General features: G+C 38.3%; 1 protein-coding gene across 1 annotated transcript; it reads right to left on the bottom strand.

Moving 5' to 3' along the window:
• Positions 1–1757: 1757 nt before the first annotated feature.
• On the bottom strand, positions 1758–4399 carry LOC149159263 (uncharacterized). Its single transcript, XM_089434242.1, has 2 exons — positions 2954–4399; positions 1758–2744 (listed from the first exon to the last, which is right to left on the bottom strand). Exons 1-2 carry the CDS (start codon positions 4397–4399, stop codon positions 1758–1760), a joined length of 2433 nt encoding a protein of 810 aa, XP_089290368.1.
• Between the last annotated feature and the right edge of the window lie 19080 nt (positions 4400–23479).

Raw genomic sequence — 23479 nt, forward strand, 5'->3', positions numbered from 1 at the left:
GCCTTCTGATATGTATTTTGCAGGCCTTGTATCTCTATCATTCTCTCTCTTTGCTGCCAGGCTTCCTCCCAAAATTTAGCTACATTTCCATTCCTTATTTCCCAGAATGCATGTTTGCCTATAATATCTCTGTTTTGACTAGCCAGGTCCCATATTGTGGATCCTCTTGGAACTTCCTCCAGTCTAAGAATGCCTTCAGTAGTTGTGGGCATATTGTATTTTTGGGTCCATATATTTTTCCATAGATCTTCTCCACCCCTCATCCATCTCCACCACAACTTCGCTCCTAGAACTTGGTTCAGAGTATACGGGTCTCTGAGGCCTAGTCCCCCTTCTCCTTTATTCTTTATTAGACCTTTCCATGATATTAAAGCCCATTTATTTTGTTGCTTTGGTCCTCCCCAGATGAAGTTTTTGCATATATCCATCATTTTTGTGCATACTCCTTTAGGGACCGCCATTGCCGAGAGAGGGTAGATAGGAATTGCTTGAAGAATTGATTTAAGAAGCACCAGTCTTCCCGCTATATTCAAAGATTGGAAGGACCAATTAGCCAGTATGATATTGAGTTTCTCAATGGTTTGCTGCGAATTTGCTATCCTTGGAGGATTTAAAGCTAATTTATTTCCCAAGTATTTTGTGGGTAATTCTCCAGAGCGAAAACCTAGAGTTCTGGTCAGGTGGGCTTTGACTGCATCTGGTGTATTGAAGAGGAATGTGTATGATTTATCCTTGTTAATTTATGTGCCTGATGCTTCCATAAAGAGGTCCAGAATCCGTTTAACCCTTTTAACTTCTCTTAGTGAAACAATGCAAAAAAGCATAATGTCATCAACGAACTGCCGATGAGTAATTGGTAAGTTGTTCCCCCATGGCCTCAATCCTTTGATTTTTCTCTCCCTCAGTTCTTTGTTGAGGTATCATCCCAGTCCTTCCGTTGCTATGATGAACAAGAATGGGGATAAAGGATCCCCTTGTCGCAATCCTCTTGTAGCATTGAAAGTCGAGGTTGGTGATCCATTTAAGAGAATGGAGAAAATGGGGGTGGATATCATATCATAGATCCAGTTTACCCATCTATTGCAAAAGCCAAATGCCATTAAAATTGTTTTAAGGTAATTCCAATTTAGACGGTCATATGCCTTTGAGAGATCCAATTTTATCATCATTCCCATTTCCTTTTTTTGTTTCAAAGAATGAACCACTTCCTGAGATACCACCAGGCCATCTAGAATTTGTCTCCCTTCCACAAACCCAGTTTGTTCTGGGGAGATAATACTAGATAGAATTGGTTTCAATCTCTTAGCCATTAGAGTAGCAATAATATTATATATTACATTACAAAGAGCAATAGGACGAAAACCTTGAGTAGTTTCCGAATGAGCAGATTTAGGAATAAGAGATAAAAGGGTTGAGTTTAGGCCAGGCCATACCTTCTGGTGTCTGCGTGATTCCTCTACCACCTCCAGGATGTCTTGCCCTAGGAAGTGCCAGCCTGCTTGGTAAAATTCCACTGTAAATCTGTCTGGTCCTGGAGCTTTATTTCTTTTCATCCCTTTCACTATTTCCTCCACTTCCTCCAGGGTTGCTGCCCTCATCAGAGCTAAATTTTGGTCCCTAGTGATCATTCTTGGGATTTCGTTGCATATCCTTCCTATAGCCTCTTCTCTATTCACTTGAGGTTCTGTAAGAATGTCTTTAAAGTGTCCGACAAGAACCTATTCGATTTCTTCATGCTGGGTTATACGTTGCCCTTCCTAATTTTTGATGGAAAATATTCTATTCCTTTGTCGGTGCTGGATCATGGCTTGGTGGAAGAACTTCGTATTCCTTTCTCCTTCACGAAGCCAGTTTATTCGAGACTTTTGCTTCCATAATATCTCTTCCTGTTTTCTTCGTTCCTCAATTTGGCTTATCACTATGCCCTCTTCTCTGCTTCTTTCCTCGCTTCTGCCTTCTGTTATAATTTCTTGTTGCAACACTCTCATTTTTTGTTCTAAACGCTGCTGCTCCATGAATATATTCCCGAATTCATCTTTGTTCCATTTTTTAATTTTTTCTTTGAGTTCTTTTAGTTTTAGTTGGAAAGTCTGCATCTTGCTTCGTCCTCTTTGTTGGCTCTGGGTCCACCACTCCTCCACCTTTGGCATGAACTGCTGATTCCTAAGCCAGAATGCTTCAAACCTGAAAGGGCGTCTTTTTGGGCTCGTTTTAATGTCAATTTCTAGCCTGATTGGCCAGTGGTCTGAGCCCATTGCTGGAAGGATCATTGTTTCTATGAATATATCTCTATTTATGATTTGCTCCGATATTAAAAATCTGTCCAATCTCGATGCAATTTGATTTTTTCCCCCTCTTCTATTGTTCCATGTATGGATCCCGTTTATTATGGGAATATCAACCAATATTTGCTCCGATATCATGTCACCAAAGGCTTCCATGTCTTGGTCTGTTCTTCTCGATCCTCCTTCTTTTTCCGCTATGGTTGTAATCATGTTAAATTCCCCGCTTGCAATCCATGGCATATCTGGGAACAACCTTCGAATTGTTCTCATATTTTGAAGAAAGCTTCTGCGCTCACTTGATAAATGTGGGCCATATACCCCTGTAAGGATTATCCATTCCGACGAACCTATCATTCTAAAGGTTCCTGAAAGAATTCGAGGGAAGCTAACCCAATTTTCAAATTGAACTTCCTCAGGATTCCATAGGACTGCTAGACCTCCTACACTGCCTGCCGCATCCTGACCCATTATCTCATAGTGAGTATTAAATCTTCTCATTATTTCTTCCATTTTCTGAGTACTAATCTTAGTTTCTTGAATTATCATTATACTGGGTTTATCTTTTTTCAACCTATCCCTCAGATATCTCTGTTTTCCCCTGCTATTGAGACCTTTGATATTCCAGCTTGTGATTATCATTTTAATATTTTTGATGGTTGTTGAAATACCTCTGAGAGAGGTATAACTCTTCCTGAATTAACCAGCATCTCCCCTACCACTTGGATGGTCTCACTCATTGGACGCCTACCACGTTTCCTTCCTCCTTTGCCAGTACTGCCCATTCCGATACTCTGAGTCCCTTGCGCTCCTAGTTGTTCTGGTTGACTTGCCGAAAGTACTCCTACCTTCTCCTTGTATTTTTGGAACATCTCTTTATATAATTGCTTTTGTTCTTCTGGTATAAATCTTTCATCTAGATACCTCCATTCCTGTAACAGTCTCCTCATTATTCGTTCCTCTTCGCTTCCTCTGTCTTTTTGAGGATCTACCTCCATTTGGGTTTGGTCGTTTAGCAAGTCCATGTTCTCCTCTACCCCTCCTTGTTCCATGTTTATCTGAATTGTGTCCTGTTCTTTTGTTTCTTTTGATAGTTCCATAGGTTCTTCATCACTATCTTCCTTTTCCATCTCCATTTCCTCTTCCTGAAGGGCCTTAAACTTGTTTTGATTTTCCAATGGCGTTGTTTTAACAGGTGGTTGCAACAAGGGTGATCCTTTTGTAGATTTTCTTCTGGTGGGCACTTCTTTAAATCCCTCGTCCGTCCCTCCGGTTGCCTCTGTTGCCTTCTTCTCTTCTTCTTTCTTTTCAGTTGATTCCTTTGCGGTATTTAATGGGCATTGTTTGAAGAGGTGGCCATATTCATGGCATATTCTACAGTGAAATGGGATGTGTTCGTAATCCACTGGTTGCTGCCAAACCTCATCATGGTATTCTAACTCAATAAACTCCGGAAGCGGTTCTGTTATATTCATGTATACACATATCCTTGCATAGGATGTGTATCTCCCTCTTTTGGTGGTCTCAGCTACTTTAACAAATGTCCCGATTGTATTACCTATTCCTTCTAGGATCTCCGGGTCCCAAAACTCCATTGGTAGTCCGAAAAGTCTGATCCAAATAGGTGCTGCTAACATTTTTTCCTTGTCTGGGTTATAGCAGTCCTCCCAGTGCCACATGAATAAACCAGCATTGTTCATAAAGTAGGGTCCTCCCTCAAAAATCATTTCCTTATCTTCCAAATTAGAGAATATAACTGTGAAAAAACCCTTTGCCCCCAATTTTAAATCTATATGCCCCTTAGGTTTCCACCTCTGCTGTATCCATTTGGACAAATCCTTCTTAGACGGCCAAAACCCTACGAACTTACAAATTAAAGCATGATCTCTCATATAGCTTCTATATTCTTCGAGTTTATTGTTTGGAATTACGAACCTGGGTTTTTTTGATGCCCTTGGGAGACACTTGCCGCTTAATCCCACTTGCCATCGGGCTCCCATTACTGGAGTATCTCTGTTGTTTTTCCCTAAACCACTTTGCGCTCTGTTTCTGCTTGACTCCCCTGCTGTTATGTTTTTGTAGGAGGGGATCTCTCCCCTCCCCACTTCAGCTGCCATTTCACCATCAGATCCCTCAGTTTTCTGCCTCCTACCCTTTGCCTGTATCTACAATCTAGGATTTGGTCAAGCGTAAGAGGAGCAGGCCTCCCCTGCACCTTGTTTTCGATTCCGATCTGCTCGCAGCGGTTCAGCCTCAAACCCTAACCCTCCCACCGAACTCTTGAGCCACCATTTCTCAACTATCAAAAATCATGCGCACATTATTATAATGCATGCACATTAGTAAACATAAGTGCAAGATAGATCACATCTCTTAACCTAAGCAGTGGAGAAGTATAAATCTATGGAAGAACCAACTCGTTCTTATCTCTGAGACATATACATTTGTCGCAATCCAATTTCAAGGTCTGCTCATTACAATAAATGTATTAAGGCATGCTTTATTGTGAAGACATCACTCTAAGAAGTAGTGATTTAAGATCTTTGATTCACTTCAAGGAAAAAAAATGGTTTATCATTAAAATCAAGACAAACAAAGTATTTCATCATCTCCAAGTAAATATGCATAAAGCCAATGATTGGTTTCAAGTTTTGTTGAAGCAGTAAGTTGCTGTGATATCTACATGTATATATGCACAAAGCCAATGATTGGTTCCAAGATTTGTTGAAGTAGTAAGTTGTGATATCTCCAAGTAAATATGCACAAATCCAATGATTGATTTCAAGTTTTTTTAAAGTAGTAAGATGTTTTAGTACCTCCAAATGACCTAACATTCATTCACCAAGCAATATAATTCTTAAATTTTGTAACAACAATAAGGGGTTCATTTAACACAATGAAGCTTACTGCCAGTCATCAACTAATACATTGTCTAGTATTGTCGATTCATCAAAACATCATTACATTTGATAAAGCACATCAAGATAAATGCAGGTCTTTAAAATAAACTATTATCAAGGACATGGTGATGTATTAGCAAGGACAAAACTTCTTTATCATTTCACAACATTGAAGGAAGAACATATACATAAGACTCATTATCAACACCAAAGCATTGTGTATAGGTCATTGTACAAGTTGTTGTGTTGTCCAAATTCTTGTAAATTTTGTAAATGGTTTGTACTATTGTACAAAAATTGTAGAAGTCTATTGGAATAAGGGTTTGGTTTGTAGTTGGTACAAGCGTTTTGGTTCGAGGGTGTGTTGAGTCAAGGGTAGTTGAATAGTCAGTCAAAACAAAAATTATTTTATATCATTGTAAGTGAACCATTGTCCCTGGTACAGGATTCCACATTTTTTTTTTTGTATTTATAGGGTAGTATGGTGGTGTTATGGAAAGTTGGTGCTTGCTAGGGTGTTGGTGCATCCATTTAGCTCATTTCTTATAAGACCTATGGTATTGGGGTGTCTTTTTAGTGGTGTTGGAGAAGAATGATTTTCTAGAGTTCTAGGGAGTTGTTGGTTTCTTTTCAATCGGAGCTGAAGATTTAAAAGAACTTATTAGAAAAGAATTCAATGGTTTTTGAACCAGAGGGGGTTTTCCACTTAAAAGTTCTTATGTTCATTGTGTACTATTTATTTTCTGTTTTGAATATTGCTGAAGAATAACTAATGCTATGAAAATATTAATCAAATACTAATTGATAATAAATACTGATTCTCCCCCATCTTAATATTTCCAACATTGCATAGAGGTTCCTGTGGGAGAAAATTCTTATCATATACATGCAACCTCCCACTAGACCTTTGGTAGTGCCTCCCTACATTTTCGAAAAAGAGCTACTAAAAAAGGACTATGATTTTAGGGAGTGGAAGATATATAAGAACGAAATTGATCCTAACCCCGAGCCTGAGGGAATGTGGACTATGTTGTTTGATGAAGCTTGCTCAAAGACAGGGTCTGGGGTGGGTATATTTTGATATCTCCTTCCATGGGTTACACATTATTTTTCCTAAGGCTTGAGTTCACCTATACTAGAAACATGATTGAGTATGAAGCATTGATATTAGTATTAGATTTTGCCCAATCTAAAAAAATCCACGGGTTAGTTGCTATAGGGGACTCATATTAATTGTTTCTCAAGTTAAGGGATATTTTAGCACTAAAAATGAAAATTTTATACCATATAGAGAGTGCATTATAAAAACCATAAAGGAATTTAAGGGATTTACCATAGAAGTGGTGCCTAAGAATAACATATCTCTTCCGGATGCCCTTGCTATAGCAACATCTAATTCTGAACCACCCGATGAAGAAATTTCCAAGTTAGGAAGATGTGTGGTGGATACTATATATTGTCGAGCTATCCTTAACTATTTTGAGCAATGACTTGTCTTTAATAACGATAAAGAAATAATGTGATTTCTCTAGAACAATGAGGAGCCAAGTGCCAAAGAAGAATATTTGGTTAGGGAAAGGAAACTTGATAGAGATGACAAAATTCGTGTCAAATAAGAAGCCCGAGACTCATCTGACGATATAGAAATTAACTTGGGGTCCCCTTCATCACCTCAAATGGTCAAGATAGGGAAGGGTCTTTCAAAACAAGAAAGAGGTGAATTGGAAAGGTTATTAAGCTAATTGAAAGATGTATTTTCTTGGTCTTATCAGGACCTGAAAACTTATAGCCCCGAAATAACTATACAACATACAATTCCCCTACAAAAAGGAGTCAAGCCTATGAAACAAAAATTGATAAGGATGAATCTGAAGCTGACCCCTTTGGTTAAGGAAGAGATCCAAAAAATGGTGGACGCTAGGGTAATTTACCCTATTAGGCATTCGCTATGGATTTCCAATCCTGTGGTTACTCGAAAGAAAATTGGGAACATTAGAATGTGTAATGACTTCAAGGACCTAAATCCAGTTTGTCTTAAGGATAATTACCCTCTACTAAGCATGGAAAATCTATTACAACGTACAATAAGGTCCAAATTAATGTCATTCATTGATGGTTTCTTAGGGTACAATCATGTAGTTTTTAAGGAAGAAGAACAAATGAAAACGACATTCACCACTCCTTGGGGAACATACAAGTTCCTTATAATGCCATTTGAACTATTGAATGCCAAGTCCACCTTTCAAAGGGATATGGATTTTTCCTTTCGGGATTTAATAGGGAAATTTATGGAAATATATCTAGATAATTTGATTGTTTCTTCCAAAGAAATATGTGACTATGGTAAGCATTTAAGGAATGTATTTGAAAAATGTAGACAATACAACATTTCCTTAAATTCTAAAAAATGCATATTTAGAGTGGATCTTGGAAAATTATTGGGCCATATTATTTCTAAGGATGGGATTAACATTGACCTTGAGAGAATAGAAGCCATCAAGAAAATCCCTTCCCTAAAGGATAGAGGGGCTCTAATATTGTTTTTCGCAAAATTGATTTTGTTAGAAAATTTGTCCCAAATTTCGCTGAAATTGTCAAACTAATGAATGACCTATTGAAGAAATATGTCCCCTACATTTAGGATAAGGATAAGGAATGGTATTTCAAAGAAATCAAGAATGGGATAGCTTCAACCCTTATGCTCATTGGCCCCAATTATTCTAAGGACTACTATTTATTCATTTGCATCTAAGGACACAATTGCAGGAATTCTGATGCAAAAAGCTGATGAAGGGAATGAAATATCCATAAAATTCATGAGAAATCCATTTAGAGACACAAAAACAAGGTACACTATGATATAAAAATAATATTACATGCTTGTAAATTCATTGAAATACTTTCGAGCATATGTGGGGTACAATAGGATAAATTCTTTCGTCCCATATGCCTCGGTGGAAGATGTACCATCCCAAAGTAATTTCCTTGGATCAAGAGGAAAATGGTTTGTGAAAATCTAGGAATATGATTTGGAAATCCATCCCAAAATGATCATTAAGGGGCAAGGATTAGCTAAGATGTTGATCAAATATAATAAAAAGGCTATCCAAGTAGGTGAAGAAGAGCATATATGCGCCACTACGACTGATCTTGAAAATGATGAATGGTATTTTGAGATTATATATTATCTACAAAACTTATATGTTCCTCCCTGGTTAGTGGATCACAAAAGAAGGGATCTTAGATTGAAAGTTGCTAAATATTGTTTAATTCAAGATGGCCTTGGTTGGATGAGCACGTATGGGGTTATTCTTCGACATGTTAACAAAATAAAATACAAAATCTTGATCAAAGAATTTCATGTAGGATTTTGTGGGGGACATTATGCCACTAGGACCATTGCGCAAAAAATATTGAGGGCACTGTATTACTGGCGTACCATTTTTATTGATACTTTGAGCTTCGTAAAAAATTTCTAACCATGCCAATTATTCACTGGTAAATAGTATCTACTTGCATTACCCCCAAGAATTTCATCGTGGAAGCATCTTTACAACAATGGGGTCTTGAATTCATCGGAAAATTCAAAGTTAACTCAAGAAATGGGTACAAGTGGATCGTTACATCCACTGACTATTTCAAAAAATGGGTCGATGCCATACCTACCAAGCAAGCCATTGATTAGGTTGTTATGGATTTCCTTGAGGAGAGAGTCATCATGAGGTTTGGTGTCCTTGCCAAGATCATGATTGAAAACACCAAAGAATTTGATTCTATGGCACTGGCATAGATGTGTTGTGACCATGTAATTGACCTAGTGCACTCATATAATTACTACCCTCAAGGAAATGGTCAAGCGAAGTCTAGCAATAAGAGCCTCATAAATATCATCAAAAGAATAGTGAGAAAGAACAAGTGGAATTAGGATAGTAAGATCAAGTATGCCCCGTGGGTTGATTGCACCACTATAAAAGCCTCTACTGGTTATAACCCATTTTCACTGGTACATGGGGCTGAGGAAAAACTACCTATTCAATTGATATTACCTATGATGGAGTGCTTGAAAACATTCCCTAATGACGCTATACAATCAAGGATTGACCAAATCATAGAAGATGATGAGATGTGTAGGAGGGTTATTGACCAGATAAATTGAAACCAAGAAAAGATGAAGAATGCATTCAAGAAATAGGCCAGTGCTAGATCCTTGGAGCCCGTGACCTTGGTATTCTTGTGGGACAAGAGGAGGGAAAATTTTGGAATGCATAAAAAGCTTGTCAATTTGTGGATTGGTCCCAATAGAATATTGGATATAACAAGTATTGATGCTTATCGTCTTAAGACTCTTGGAGGAGAACTGATTCCTCTCCTGTGAACGACCAACTCCTATAGGAGGATTATCTTGATGGGACATGGTTTCACATGTTATGCATGTTAGTGTAAGTGTATTTAATATTCCTTTAGCATAGATAATATCATCATATCATGTTCTCATGCTAGATTAGATTGAATGTAGATTAGACTTGTATTTAGTGTAGATTTACTTTCCTGTATGGATTATTTCTTTCATAAAAAAATGGGCGATTATAGTATGTCCAATGCTCATGCTTTCAAATAATTGTATTGTAATGTGTAGGTTATAGGTGTGTAGTCCTAGGAGATTGGTGGAGTTCTTAGGAAGTCGACGTTCAAGTACATGGATCGTACGCTCTATGGTGATATCATGTCACAGTTGGAGCCAGATGTTACCCACCAAAAGTGGGTGACCCCTAAAAGAATTTTTTCTCTTATTCATCTCTTCCAGCCGACAGCTAAAAAATCTTGAAAACCACCTTGTAGCTGATGTGATATGACATTCATATCTCTACCACCTACATCAGTCATATGTCTCCTCACCCAATTGTCAAGAACACATGTTGGAAGGTGGGATTATGATCAAAAGGTACTTTATTCATTTTACAATTAGGTTTTTTATGATTGTTTGTATTTGGAAAATTTGGCATGGATTATGGGGTAACTTGGAAGAAATAAAGGATTTGGCTGTGATCTTGTTCATTCACCTTAAATGGGAGGGTTAATTTTCAATCCTAGTCTAATGGAACCTCCCCTAATGGCCCATGGATTTAGGAAGGGGAACCACTTGTGAATCCATGATTGAGATAGCATAGCTCCATCTATCCCTATTCCATAATTACCACTTTCCATCTTACATTATGAGCCCCTACTCCACCTCCTTTCTGCGGGTTCAACTGACCATTGGTTCTTTGGGATTTGACACCCACACATCCTCATACTTTGGTAGGGCCTAGAAATGCACCCTGGGAAGTTGATGAAACTAAAATAAATGGAAAGAGAATATGATGGCCATAAGAAAGATAAAATAAAATCAAAATGCAAAAGATGGTTGAGACTTAGAAATTAGCACGTGGGAAAAAGCTAAGCATGAATTTTATCTCTCATATGGCCATGACCCGGTTCCTGAGCCAATGTTTCCCTATCTCATAGAAGTCAATGAACCCTCTCATGTCCCAACACTTGATGGGCGATGATCTACCCCTTCCCAAAGGGGGTAATAAATGCTATACCTCATACAAAGCAAGTCCCATTCCTTGAGTTGCGAGTAGTAATACAAAGAAGAATCAAGAAAAGTAAAAGGAAATATAGAGGGGTGGAAAAACAAAGGCTGAGGTAAATCATGCATCCAATATTCCTCCTTCCTCACATTTATACACCCAAGATGAGGCATTCCATCATAGTCAGTCCCTTTGAACATGGAACTTGACCATGAAGTATTTTCCCCTCCATTCCATCATTATTCACATGGCACCTATCGATTTAAGGGTGGAACAGAGACATGTCACTTCCCTTGGGGGTTGATAACACCTAATAGGGTAATCTATTAATCACTCTTACCTAGGGAGGTAACACCATTACATGAATAAGACCCTAATTTCAGAAGATAAGCCTCATCTAAAGTGCTAATTTTCCCATTTCTTTCAAGCTTGGTTCACTTAGATGCAATAATGATTAATGTACTTGATGGTGGAAGTTGTAGCACTAGATATTATGTGTGATTGGTAGGTGGTTCCATCTATAGGTATGGGCAAATTAACAAGGGTCTAGGTCCTCTAGAGGGATATATTGATACCCACAAGTGATGTGTTGAGAGCCATGGGACTCCCAATAGTTTTGGAGCATCATTCATAGCCATGGGCACCTTTAACACTCACAACATTCCTGCATTTTGTTTTATTATTCATGGGATGATGCACCTATACCATCATGCCCCATACAAATTTTTAGTGACCACATGGTTTGGCAGTTGATCCAATGCCCAAATGAGGTTTGTCTCATGCCTTCAGACATGGGAGGAATAAAACCATCTTTAGTGCCCTCAATGTTGGAGTAGAATGAGGCTTATTCACTACTTGGAGACCCACGAGATCCAATTTTGTGCCCCAAAATGACATTTGGGGTCTATAGCATGATTTTTAGATAGATTGAGGGGAAAACCCCTAAATTATGATTTTAGAGCCCCTCCACACTTGTCATGGAACTTGAAGAGTGTTGGGTGTGGAGCCTGATTATCTTCCTAATTGTTGAGAGGTTTTTTGTTTTAGATGTGTTAGATCCCTATTCCTAATAGGGAAACAACACCACCCGTATGATCACCGTCAGGGGGGCAATGATAGTTTTTATGAGCCTCCCCATGGCAGGGGTTCCGGGGCAGTGCCCCTGAATATAAAAAATAGATGAAAAATTGCCTTGTAAAATATTGTAATTTCGTAGCCAGTATAGGCCAGCCATTAGGCAGATGATCCGGCGATAAAAGTCATGTTAATTTAGGTTTTTTTTTTCCCTAGAAGGCAACCATCAATTTATATGAGGGAATTGTATTGCGACTGTGTATTATTATTTTGAGCAAGAAAGGAAGAGGATACTGTGTGAGAGCAAAGAAGAAATTACAACAGACTTGCTGTAGGTTGTATCTCTTCATTTTGTTGGATAATATTAAGGGAAGGACTGACTATTTCTCCATGGACGCAACCCAAATTGGGTGAACCACACATATCTATGTCTCTCTTATTTTATGCATTTCTGTATTTATGTTTTTGCAATATTTTCGGTGTTTCATTGCTTCGTTAATTATTTTATAACAATTGGTATCAGAGTCGAAGGTCTATTTGGCTGATAAACTTACAAGAGAGAAGGGTTTCTAGTTCAAGTGGGAGCAATGGCAGAAGATTGTAGGTTTAAAGTCAAGAAATTTAATGACCAAAACTACCAACTGTGGAAGATACATATGGAAGATTATTTGTATTAGAAATATTTGTACCTACCATTGAGTAACAAAGCAAAGAATCCGAAGAGTATGATAGATGAAGAATGGGGTATTCTCAACAAAAGGGCACTAGGAACAATATGGCTGTGTCTAGCAGTGTAAGTGGCATTCAAAATTTCAAAGGAAACAACAACATAAGGTTTAATGAAGACATTGGCCAAACTATATGAAAAACCCTTAGCCTCAAATAAGGTATTTCTTATGAGGCTTCTATTTAATATGAATATACAAGAAGGTGTATATGTTGCTGATCATTTAAATGAATTTAACACCGTTACTAGTCAGTTTAGTTATGTAGGAGTAAATTTTGATGATGAAGTTAGGGCTTTGTTATTTCTATGCTCATTGACATAAAATTGGAATGGCTTAGTTATGGTTATTAGTAACTCTCTCTTTGGATCTAGTACTTTAAAGTTTGATGATGTTGTTGGTTCCATCCTTAGTGAGGAAATGGGACATAAAAGCTCTAGTGAAACATCAGGTCATGCTTTGACTGTAGATACTAGGGGAAGAAAAATGGAAAGAGCAAGGAGCCTAGGAAATCACTGTAAATCAAGAAAAGGCAGATCCAAATCAAGATCGGGGATAATGTGCTAGAAATACGAGAAGAAAGGACACTTGAAGAAGGACTGCAAATATCAGAAGGGAAAAGAAGGAGATGGACATCAAGAGAAAAATCATGAAGCAAATGTGATAGGTGATGTGTTGCAAGATGCTTTGAATCTTTCATTAGAGAATGTAATTGATGCTTGGGTGGTAGACTCAGGCGCTTCATTCCATGCCACACCTGATATGAAACATTTTCATGACTAGTTAAAGGATACTTTGGATAGGATCATTTGGGTGATGATAAACCATATAAAAGAATTGGAATGGGTAAGGTTTTTATAAAAAAAAAATGGAAACCAATGGCTATTGAAGGAGTTAAGGCATGTTTCAGATTTATATGAAAATCTAATTGCAACAGGGCAGTTAGGTGGTGAAGGCTGTGTAACTACATTCACAAAAAAAACTTGGAAGGTCACTAAAGGAGCTCTGGTAATAGAAAAAGGAGAAAAGGTTGGTACATTGTATTTATGCAATGGTATTTCTAATTCTATTAATGCTTTAACCTCCATAGGAGAAGATATGACATTGTGGCATCATAGGATCAGGCACATGAGTGAGAAAGGGATGCATATTCTTCACTCTAAGAAATTTGTTGCCATGTTTGAAGCATGTTGATTTGGATTTCTATGAAAATTGTGTTTATGGAAAACATAAGAGTCAGATTTCTTAGAGTTGGGAAGGAAAAGAAGAGCAAAAAATTAGGGCTTGTGCACATAGATGTATGGGGACCTTCTCAGGTATCTTCTCTCGATGACTCTCACTATTATGTTACTTTTATTGATGATGAAACTAGGAAAACCTAGATTTATTGTATTCAAAATAAATTTGATGTATTTGAGACTTTCAAGAAATGGAAAGCTTTGGTTGAGAATGAGACAGGGAATAAGTTGAAGTTTCTTAGATAAGAAAATGGAAGTGAATACTGCAACAAAGAGTTTGATAACTACTGTTCAGAGCATGGAATTCACAAAGAGAAGATAGTTCCAAGAACACCACATGAAAATGGTGTGTAAAAAGGATGAACAGGACAATCATGGAGTGTGCAAGGTGCATTAGATTGCATATAGGATTGCCCTTACAATTTTGGGAAAATGTTGTAGATACTGCTGTTTATCTAATAAACAGAGGGCCTTCAAGTTACTTGGACAATGGTATTATAGAGGAGGCATGGACAGGTAAAAAGGTAAACTACTCATTTTTAAAGACTTTCGATTGTGAAGAATTTGTCCACATCAATAAAGAAAATAGAACAAATATTGACGCAAAATCAAAGAAATGTACCTTTATTAGATACGATGTTAATGATTTTGGTTATCACTTATATAATTATGAAAATCAGAAAATCATTAGGAGCAGAGATGTCATATTCAATGAAAAGTTCATGTATAAGGACCAGATGCAGGAAAATAAATAGGCAAAGGAAAAAAAAGAATACGTAGTGCTTGATGAGATCATAGGAAAAGTAAAGGTGCCTAAAAATCATAATGACCAGTAAACACTTATGCAACCACTTTCACTACCAGAAGAAGATATGAGTAAATATATGAAGAATAAATGTAGGTAGAAACCATGAAGAAGTGGGAGCAAGCAATGAAAGAAGAGATGGACTCCTTGATGCATAACCAAACTTGGGACTTAGTTAAGTTGCTTGCAGGTAAAACAACACTGCAAAATAAATGGGTTTAAAGGTTGAAGGAAGAAGATGGAGGGAAACAGAGGTACAAGGATAGACTTGTGGTGAATGGGTTTGAACAAAAGAATGGTATAGGATTTGATGAAATTTTTTCTCCCGTTGTTAAAATGACTTTAATTAGAACTATTTTAAGTCTAGTGGCAACAGAAGATTTGCATCTTGAGAAGTTATATGTAAAGACAACCTTTCTCCATGGGGATTTGGAAGAAGAAATATATATGCAACAACCAAAAGGGTATGAGGTCAAAGGGAAGGAGAAATTAGTGTGCAAATTGAAGAATAACTTGTATGGCTTAAAACAGGCTCGAAGGTAGTGGTATCTAAAATTTGGTAGGTTTATGTCTAAACAAGGTTACATGTTATGCTCTTGACCTGCGAGAAATTCCAAAAGAAATACAACCCAAAACACATAATAAAATGAGAAAAACAACCAATATTTTATTACTCACAGATAAAAGCAATGTTCACTTGCCTCTTCGAGAGGGAAACCTCCAACAGAGCAAAGCTCGATTACAAAATAATACTCAATCATATTTCCCTTCTAAATACGACTATTTGTAGCTAAATGACCTTCAACAACCTAATGACTAGTGGTCCTTTGCATAACATGGGGTTAACCAATTTATTTATTAATTATGGCTCGTTTGCAACTAACTGTGGTCCCTTTCTTAAATGTGGGTCAACCACTTACAATTATTAATACTGGCTTTCTTGACTCTTTAACTAACTATGACTATGAATCAACCCTATTGGGTTTATTACATAAATAAAGGGGTTAGGGTTGGACCCTAACATGTCCTCCCCCATCAAAAGCAACCTTGTCCTCAAGGCTGAAGCTGTAGAAACTATTGAAGAATAGTGGCTAGTTCCCAGGTCACATCTTCTGGAGAGGTGTCTTTCTACTTGACTAGGACTTCCATGATCGTGCGGCCGCGCATATGTCTTTCATGAGTATCGAGGACCTGTTTAGGTTGGAGCCATAGTGAACCTTCTTCATCCAATTCAGGGAGACTGGTTTGAATTTTTCAATTGTTCCCCCTCATTTTCTTGAGGCATGATACATGGAAGACTGGATAGATTTTTGAAGTTGGTGGCAAGGCCAGCTTGTAGACTACTACTCCAATGCACTGAAGTATTTGATAAGGTCCGTAGAATTTTCGATCTAATTTCTGGTAGCCCTTTTCTTTGAGCAATGTTTTCTTATATGGTTGTAGCCGTATGAATACCTAATCCCCTTCTTGAAATGTGCGCTCTGAACGATGTTGGTTTGCTTGTTGCTTCATTCGATTCTGAGCTTGATGGAGATTATCTTTGAGATGAGCTAGCATGGCAGCATGGTTCTGTAGGAGTTGATCAATTGCTTGCACCTTAGAGCATCCAGGGATATAAGAAATAGGTGAAGGTGGGAGTTGGCCATACACTGCTTCATATGGAGTCATCTTGGTGGCTTCATGATAGTTAATATTATACCACCATTCAACTAAAGGTAGCCACTGTACCCATTGATGCTGCTTTTCTAAAGTGAAGCACCTTAGGTATGTCTCCAAACATTTTTTGACTGCTTCAGTTTGACCATCAGTTTGAGGATGATAGGAAGTACTTAGTTGGAGTTGGGTGCCTTGTAGTGTGAAAATTTCTTGCCAAAATTTGCTGGTGAAATTTGGGTCACGATCAGACATAATGGAAGTTGGCATGCCATGCTGTTTGAAGATCTGATCCATGAAAACTTGAGCCACCAAAGTGGGGGTAAATGGGCAAGGTAGAGCAAAAAAATGAGTATATTTAGAAAGTCTATCCACAACTACCATGATGACTAATTTTTTGCCCAAATGCAGGAGACCAGTAATGAAATCCATAGAAACATCCATCCAGATGGAGGCAGGGATTGGCAATGGTTGTAAGGTTCCTGGTAACTTGACTGTTTCGTCTTTGTAACCTTGAAACACGTCACATTTAGCTACAAAAGTAAGAATGTTAGTTGTCATGTCTGCCCAAAAGAAAGAACGATGAGTGCGAGCATAAGTCTTCTGAAAGCCTTCATGCCCTGCAGTGGGAGATGAGTGCAATTATGCCAAAATGCAAGTTTTGAGGGTGGATGTCGGTGATATAACTATTCGATCCTTGTAGCGAAGAATCTAATCCTTCCAAGAGTAGCCAATTGAGGAATTACGATATGCTCTTAAGTTATTAATGAGTTGGGAGAGAGAGGGGTGTGAAAACCATTCCTTGCGGGCTTCTTCAATCCAATTTGGTATGGGAAGAGAGATTGATAGCAGGGTACTGTCATCCTCAAATTAGCGTGATAAAGCATCTGCTACTACATTGTCATGCCCTTTCTTGTAAATTATCTCACAATGATATCCAAACATTTTGGCCAGCCATTTATTTTTTTGTGGTGAGGATAGACGTTGTTCTAGAAAATATTTGAGGCTTTGATGGTCTGTGCGGATTTTGAAACGCCGCCCCAATAAGTATGGTCACCAGGTATCTACTACATGTAAGATGGCCATAATCTCTTTCTCATAGGTAGATTGTCCCAGATGTTTCCCAATCATTTGTTGGATGGTGAAAGGCAAGGGTTGACCTTTCTTCATTAAGAAAACACCAATACTAGTAACTAAAGCATCACATTCAATCACAAAAGATTTGGTGAAGTTGGGTAGTGCCAATACTGGAGTGGAACACATGGCCTATTTGAGAGCCACAAATGCTTGTTGTGCTGCATCAGTCCAGAGGAATGAATTTTTCTTGAGAAGGTTAGTGAGGGGTCTAGCAATGCGACCATAATTATGGACAAAATTGCAATAGTAGCTAGTGAGATGCAAGAATCCCCTCAAACGCTTCAATGTTTTTGGTTGGGGCCAATCTTGTATTGCATGTATCTTTTTGGGATCAACCCTGACACCTTTGCGACCCACAATGTGTCCCAAATACTTGACTTCTTCCATGCCAAAAGAGAACTTGGACAATTTGACAAATAATTTGTGATTCAGGAGCAGTTGCAAGATTAGGTCTACATGTTGAAGATGTTTTTCCTAGGTTAGGCTATAGATGAGAATGTCATAAAACAAAATGAGGACAAATTTTCAGAGATATAGGTGATTCATGAGGCTTTGAAAAGTAGATGGGGCATTACAGAGAAAAAGTGGCATGACCAAGAATTCATAATGGCCTTCATGAGTTCGAAAAGCAGTTTTGGGAATGTCTACTTCTTTCATGCGTATTTGGTGATAGCCAGAGTGAATATCTAGCTTAGTAAAGAATTGAGAACCATGAAGTTCATCAAGCAAATCATCAAGAATTAGAATAGGAAATTTTTCTTTGATAGTGAGATTGTTGAGGGCTCGAAAGTTTGGACACACGCGCCATTCCCCATATTTCTTGAGCCCCATGACCACTGGTGATGAAGAAGGATTGATGCTAGGATGAATAACACTGGCTTCAAGGAGTTCCTTGATGATTTTTTCAATTTCATTCTTTTGGGCGAAAGGATATCGGTATGGGTGCACATTCAGTGGTTGTGCCCTTGGGACCCAAGTGATGCTATGATCATGTTACCCTCTAGAGGGTGGAAGCTCTTGAGGTTTGTCAAATACCTGCCGGTGGCAGTTTAAGACTGGTGGCATCTCAGGATGAATATGAAGAGTACTGGATTCTATGGCCTGGATGGAATTAAACTGGGTGATGACTCCATGATGGCCCCTTTTCAACAACTTTTCCATTCGATGCGAGTTGATGATAGAAGGAGCACTTGCCTGGAGTCCACGTAGTGTATGAATGTGGTCATTTTGCTTAAATCTCATATATAACTCCTAGAAATCCATTGTGATTGGGCCTAGTGTGCAAAGCCATTCAACACCCAAGACAATGTCATAACCACCCATGTTAATTGTGAACATGTGGGTCTTTAGGTGGTAGTCTCCCACCTAAAGTTTAATATTTTTGCAGCGGCCTTCACATTTCATTATCCCCCTATCCGCAATAAGGACCTAGAAATTAGAGACTTCCCTTACAAAACAATGAATAGCTTCGGCAACTCGCTTATGGATAAAGTTATGAGTGCTTTCACTATCGATCAATACTACTAAAGGGAGACATTTAAGAAAGCCTCTGATTTTGAGAGTTTGGGGCATAGAAATGCCCACCAAAGCATGTAGCGAGATAATTGGTTCATCTTGTGTAGCTGTGAGATCATTGTCCTATTGGGTTTCCTCAACTTTGTCCTCTAGCCCCCCAAGGGTTGGGGCTTCCTCATATGAGCTATGATCAATAACATAAATTTGAAAGAATTTTGGTTCCTTTCATTTATGTCCTGGGGAATATTTTTCATCATAGTAGTAGCACAATCCTTGTTTTCTTCTTTCATCCATTTCTGCTGGAGACACCTTTTGAACATTAAGTGTTTGGGTAGGGCCCTGAGCCTGGGTGGAACACCCCTTGGCTATGAATTTGGACGAGTAGACTGGGCAACTAAAGCACGTTCCACTTTGACATCCTTTGTGCAAGCGTCTATCCATGTAGGTGGGTGGTGCATCCAGACATGTGCTTGGATGGCTTCTTTGAGACCACTTATGAAACATTCCAAGCAAAATTCATCTCCTAGACCTTCTATTCGGATGGTCAATGTCTCAAAGGCTACAATGTAGTCTTTTACTGTGCCTGTTTGTCAGAGCTTAGTAAGATGACCCAAAAAATTAGATTCTCTGTCAAAGTGGTCACAAAGGGATTTTGAGAACACTTGCCAAGTTATGTTCTCGAGATAGCATTTCCTATGCCACTGCCACCATTGCCATCTCTCTTGGTCCATGTAAAGGGCTCCCACACGTAGTTTAGTTGGATCATTGCAGATATCATTTAGAATGAAATATTGCTCCATTTGTGCTACCCATACTGCCAGATTAGAGACATCAAATTTATACATGTCTAGCTTGGGTAGCGTTGTTGATTTCCATGGAAGTGAATATGATGGCTAGATTATCCTTCAAGGTGTTCATCAATACTATGTGCCTCTTGATGCAACCCCGACATGCTCTTAGTGACGTTTTTAATGAATTGTGAAATTTTCTACAGATCTTCCTAGAAAGTATCCAACCTTTTTTCAAGGCGCTCGATCTTCTCATTGGCCATGACTTGAGCTCTGGTTTCTACCATACACAGATCTCAGTCACTTGATGTCACTTCGAAAAAATTTGGGACCGCCAGAAAATTGAAGCTAACAAGTGAATGGTACCACTGCGATTAGCTCGTCATCCTAAATCTTATTGGCTAAGTATCTTGTAAGTATCTTGGGAAGGCCTCAATTTTTTTTTAACTTTGAATAGAGTTTTAATCCCTGCTGATCAATACCGCAGTGGTCAAATTCCAGAAAACATGATTCTGCCCAATGTCCTGTGAAAATCAGGCCCAGACTATAGAAGCCTCAAGCCTCACTGCACAAAGGGTCAGATATTCTTGTGAAACCCCAACGGTTGAATGTGAGTTGGGCTACGGTGGCAGAACCCCAACTGGTGGATCTGATTGGTGTAGCGGTGATAGAACCCCAACTGCTAGATCTAAATTGTACTACAGAGGTAGAACCCCAATTGGTGGATCTGATTGTTGCAGCGACTAGAACCCCAATTGCTAGATTTGAATCGTACTACGGTGGTAGAACCCCAAATGGTGGATCTGATATGAAAAATAAGATAAAGGGTGATCTTCTGAGAGTCGAGGGAACTATGGTCACAAAGGAGTGTCAGGTGCTACATATCAAATTGTACACAAAGGTCCAACAATAGTACTCGACCCAATCTTTTAGGGCACTAACTAAGGAGGATCAACCATACCCTTAGCTGTACTACCCGACTACCCTATCATACATGCGAGTAATCTCCTCGAGTGCTGTTCTTAGTGTACTGTAGCAGCAAGATGACCGATGACTTAACTAAGGTGAGGTATCAGGTGAGCCTAGGGGGCTTTCGATATACCAAAAGGGTACATGGAAGTGTAGTCCATGAGCGGTTCTGTCTAATGTGCTACTACTCAAAGGGGTACCCACAGGGGTTACAAGGGATTCCAACAAGCGTGACCACCTCTTGTATTTCCTACGTGCATGCCTCCCCAAATCCATAGGTTTATGCACTCAATGAAATATCCCATGGTTTAAAGACGTTGGAACATGTCTCTAGCCTAATTTTTTTTTTTTTTTTTGCCAAAAATGGAGGTACCATCGGCCCTGGAAAGTGCTATGATACCACTTTTTATGCTATTGACCTGCGAGAAATTCCAAAATACCAAATATGCGAAGAAGTACAACCTAGAGCATAAAATAAAATGTGAAAAACAACCAATATTTTATTATTCAGAGATAAAAGAAATGTTCACTTGTCTCTTCGAGGGGGCAACCTCCAGCAGAGCAGAGCTCGATTACAAAATAAGACTCAATCATATTTCCCTTCTAACTACAACTATTTATAACTAAATGACCTTCAACAACCTAACAACTAGTGGTCCTTTGCATAACATGGGTTAACAACTTTATTTATTAATTATGGCCCATTTACAACTAACTGTGGTCCCTTACTTAAATGTGGGTCAACCACTTACAATTATTAATACAGGATTTATTGAATCTTTAACTAACTATGACTATGACTCGACCCTATTTGGTTTATTACATAAATAAAGGGGTTAGGGTTGGACCCTAACATTATACTAGATGTCACTCTAACCATTGTGTTTATCTTAAAAAGAAAAATGATGGTAGCTATATTATATTGCTATTGTATGTAGATGAAATGCTTGTTGTGGGGTATAACATGCAAGAAATAAATGAGCTCAAAGGAAAATTGACAAATTCATTTGCAACGAAGGATTTGGGTGCCGCAAAACAAATCCTTGGTATGAGAATAACTAGAGACAGGAAAAATCACAAATTAACATTGTCTCAGAGTGAGTACATAGAAAAGGTGTTGGAAAGATTTAATATGCAGAATGCAAAACCAGTTAGTACACCTTTTGCTAGCCATTTCAAACTAAGTTAGGATATGTGTCCCAAGACCCAAGAAGATGTGTAAAGTTCCATATGAATTAGTGTCGGAAATAATACTGAGAGGGGGGGGGGAGGGTGAATAGATATTTACAAATCAATAAATTTTTCATTTCCATAATCAAATTTATATACGCTATTTCTGTAAAGGGAACTCGTGCGTGTACGCAGGCAACCAATGTATATCCAGTGAACTTATGATTCAATTAATTCATCATATGTTGATCTTTAATCATTGCATCAATACTTTATTAAACATTAAATAGTAACCATGTGCAGTAATAACAGAATAAACCATCACACATAAGCAACACACATGAACACCAAGATTTAAGGTGGAAACCCAATGTGGGTGAAAACCACCTGCTGCTGTCGTCTTTGTCTTCTTTTAATAATAAGAAAATATGCTTACAATCTTGTACTAGTGCATACTCATACCAGTACACAGGCACCCACCTGAAGAAGGCTATAACCTTCTCTCGTTTTCCAGCTGCTACTGGAAGGAAGATACAACCCCCTAGCTCTTGTACTAGCCGATTCGTTTACTAGTATGTAGGCAACGTACAAAAGGCTCCAACCTTCACTCACTTTCCAGCTGCTACTGGAAGGGAGCTCCAACCCCCTAGCTCTTGTACTGGCAAATATGTTTACTAGTACATAAGCGCCAACCTATAGAAGGCTACAACCTATAGAAGGATATGACCTTCTCTCTTTTTCCAGGGACCACGTTTCATAAATTTTTAGACTAGATACTCCTGGAACACAAGATCACAATCTGAAGGCCACATTTCATCTAATTTTCACACTGGACCCATTAACAACATTGAAGCTTAGAATCAATCACCACTGCAAGACATCAAATACATCTGCATCAACCAATCACTGAAACTCAATCATCATTCTATGAATCAACCACAACTGAAAAAACCTACAATCAATCAATCTGAATATTCAGACCACTGTCACTGGAACACAAAGTAGAACCCATAACTCTGTATCAACAACTAGAACCAACTGCAACTTCAAACATCATTTTTCATACTGTATACGCTACTTTGATGTGTTGAACCTGCATGTATACACGTTTTTATCAAAGCGAACCAACGTACAGATCTGCAAATACTAACTTAAAAAACTTCACAACTATTCTAGACAAATCCAATCATCAATCTTTGATATAATCATAACTGAATCAATCAATCACTGAAACCTCTGGTGTACTGAATCAAACAATCACTGAAACCTTTGACACAACTGAATCAACCATTCATTCAAACTTAATCAAATTCAACCAAACAATTGGAATAAGCAGATCACTATAACCAATACACAGATCTGATCCCAGATCACTGTAACCAATACACAGATCTGATCCCAGATCACTACATCAACAACCAGAACTAACTATGACTTCAAAAAAAGGGCATGTGTCAAAATGTATACGCTCCTTCATTGAATCCAACTTGCGTTTATATGCTACTTCTTTTAGCCCAACCTGCGTATATCTCTAAAGATACTGAATCATAAAACCTCTGAACCACAAATTGTACCAATCTGTGACATTTTGAAGATCTACTGTCATATTACAGAGTTCTAAACAGATAGCAACAAGGATCACCCTTCCTT

The sequence above is a fragment of the Pinus tabuliformis genome, chromosome 5_2 (genome assembly GCF_031772625.1).
Source record: "Pinus tabuliformis cultivar Carrire ecotype Pingquan chromosome 5_2, CPIR1, whole genome shotgun sequence".
Classification (NCBI taxonomy): Eukaryota; Viridiplantae; Streptophyta; class Pinopsida; order Pinales; family Pinaceae; genus Pinus; species Pinus tabuliformis.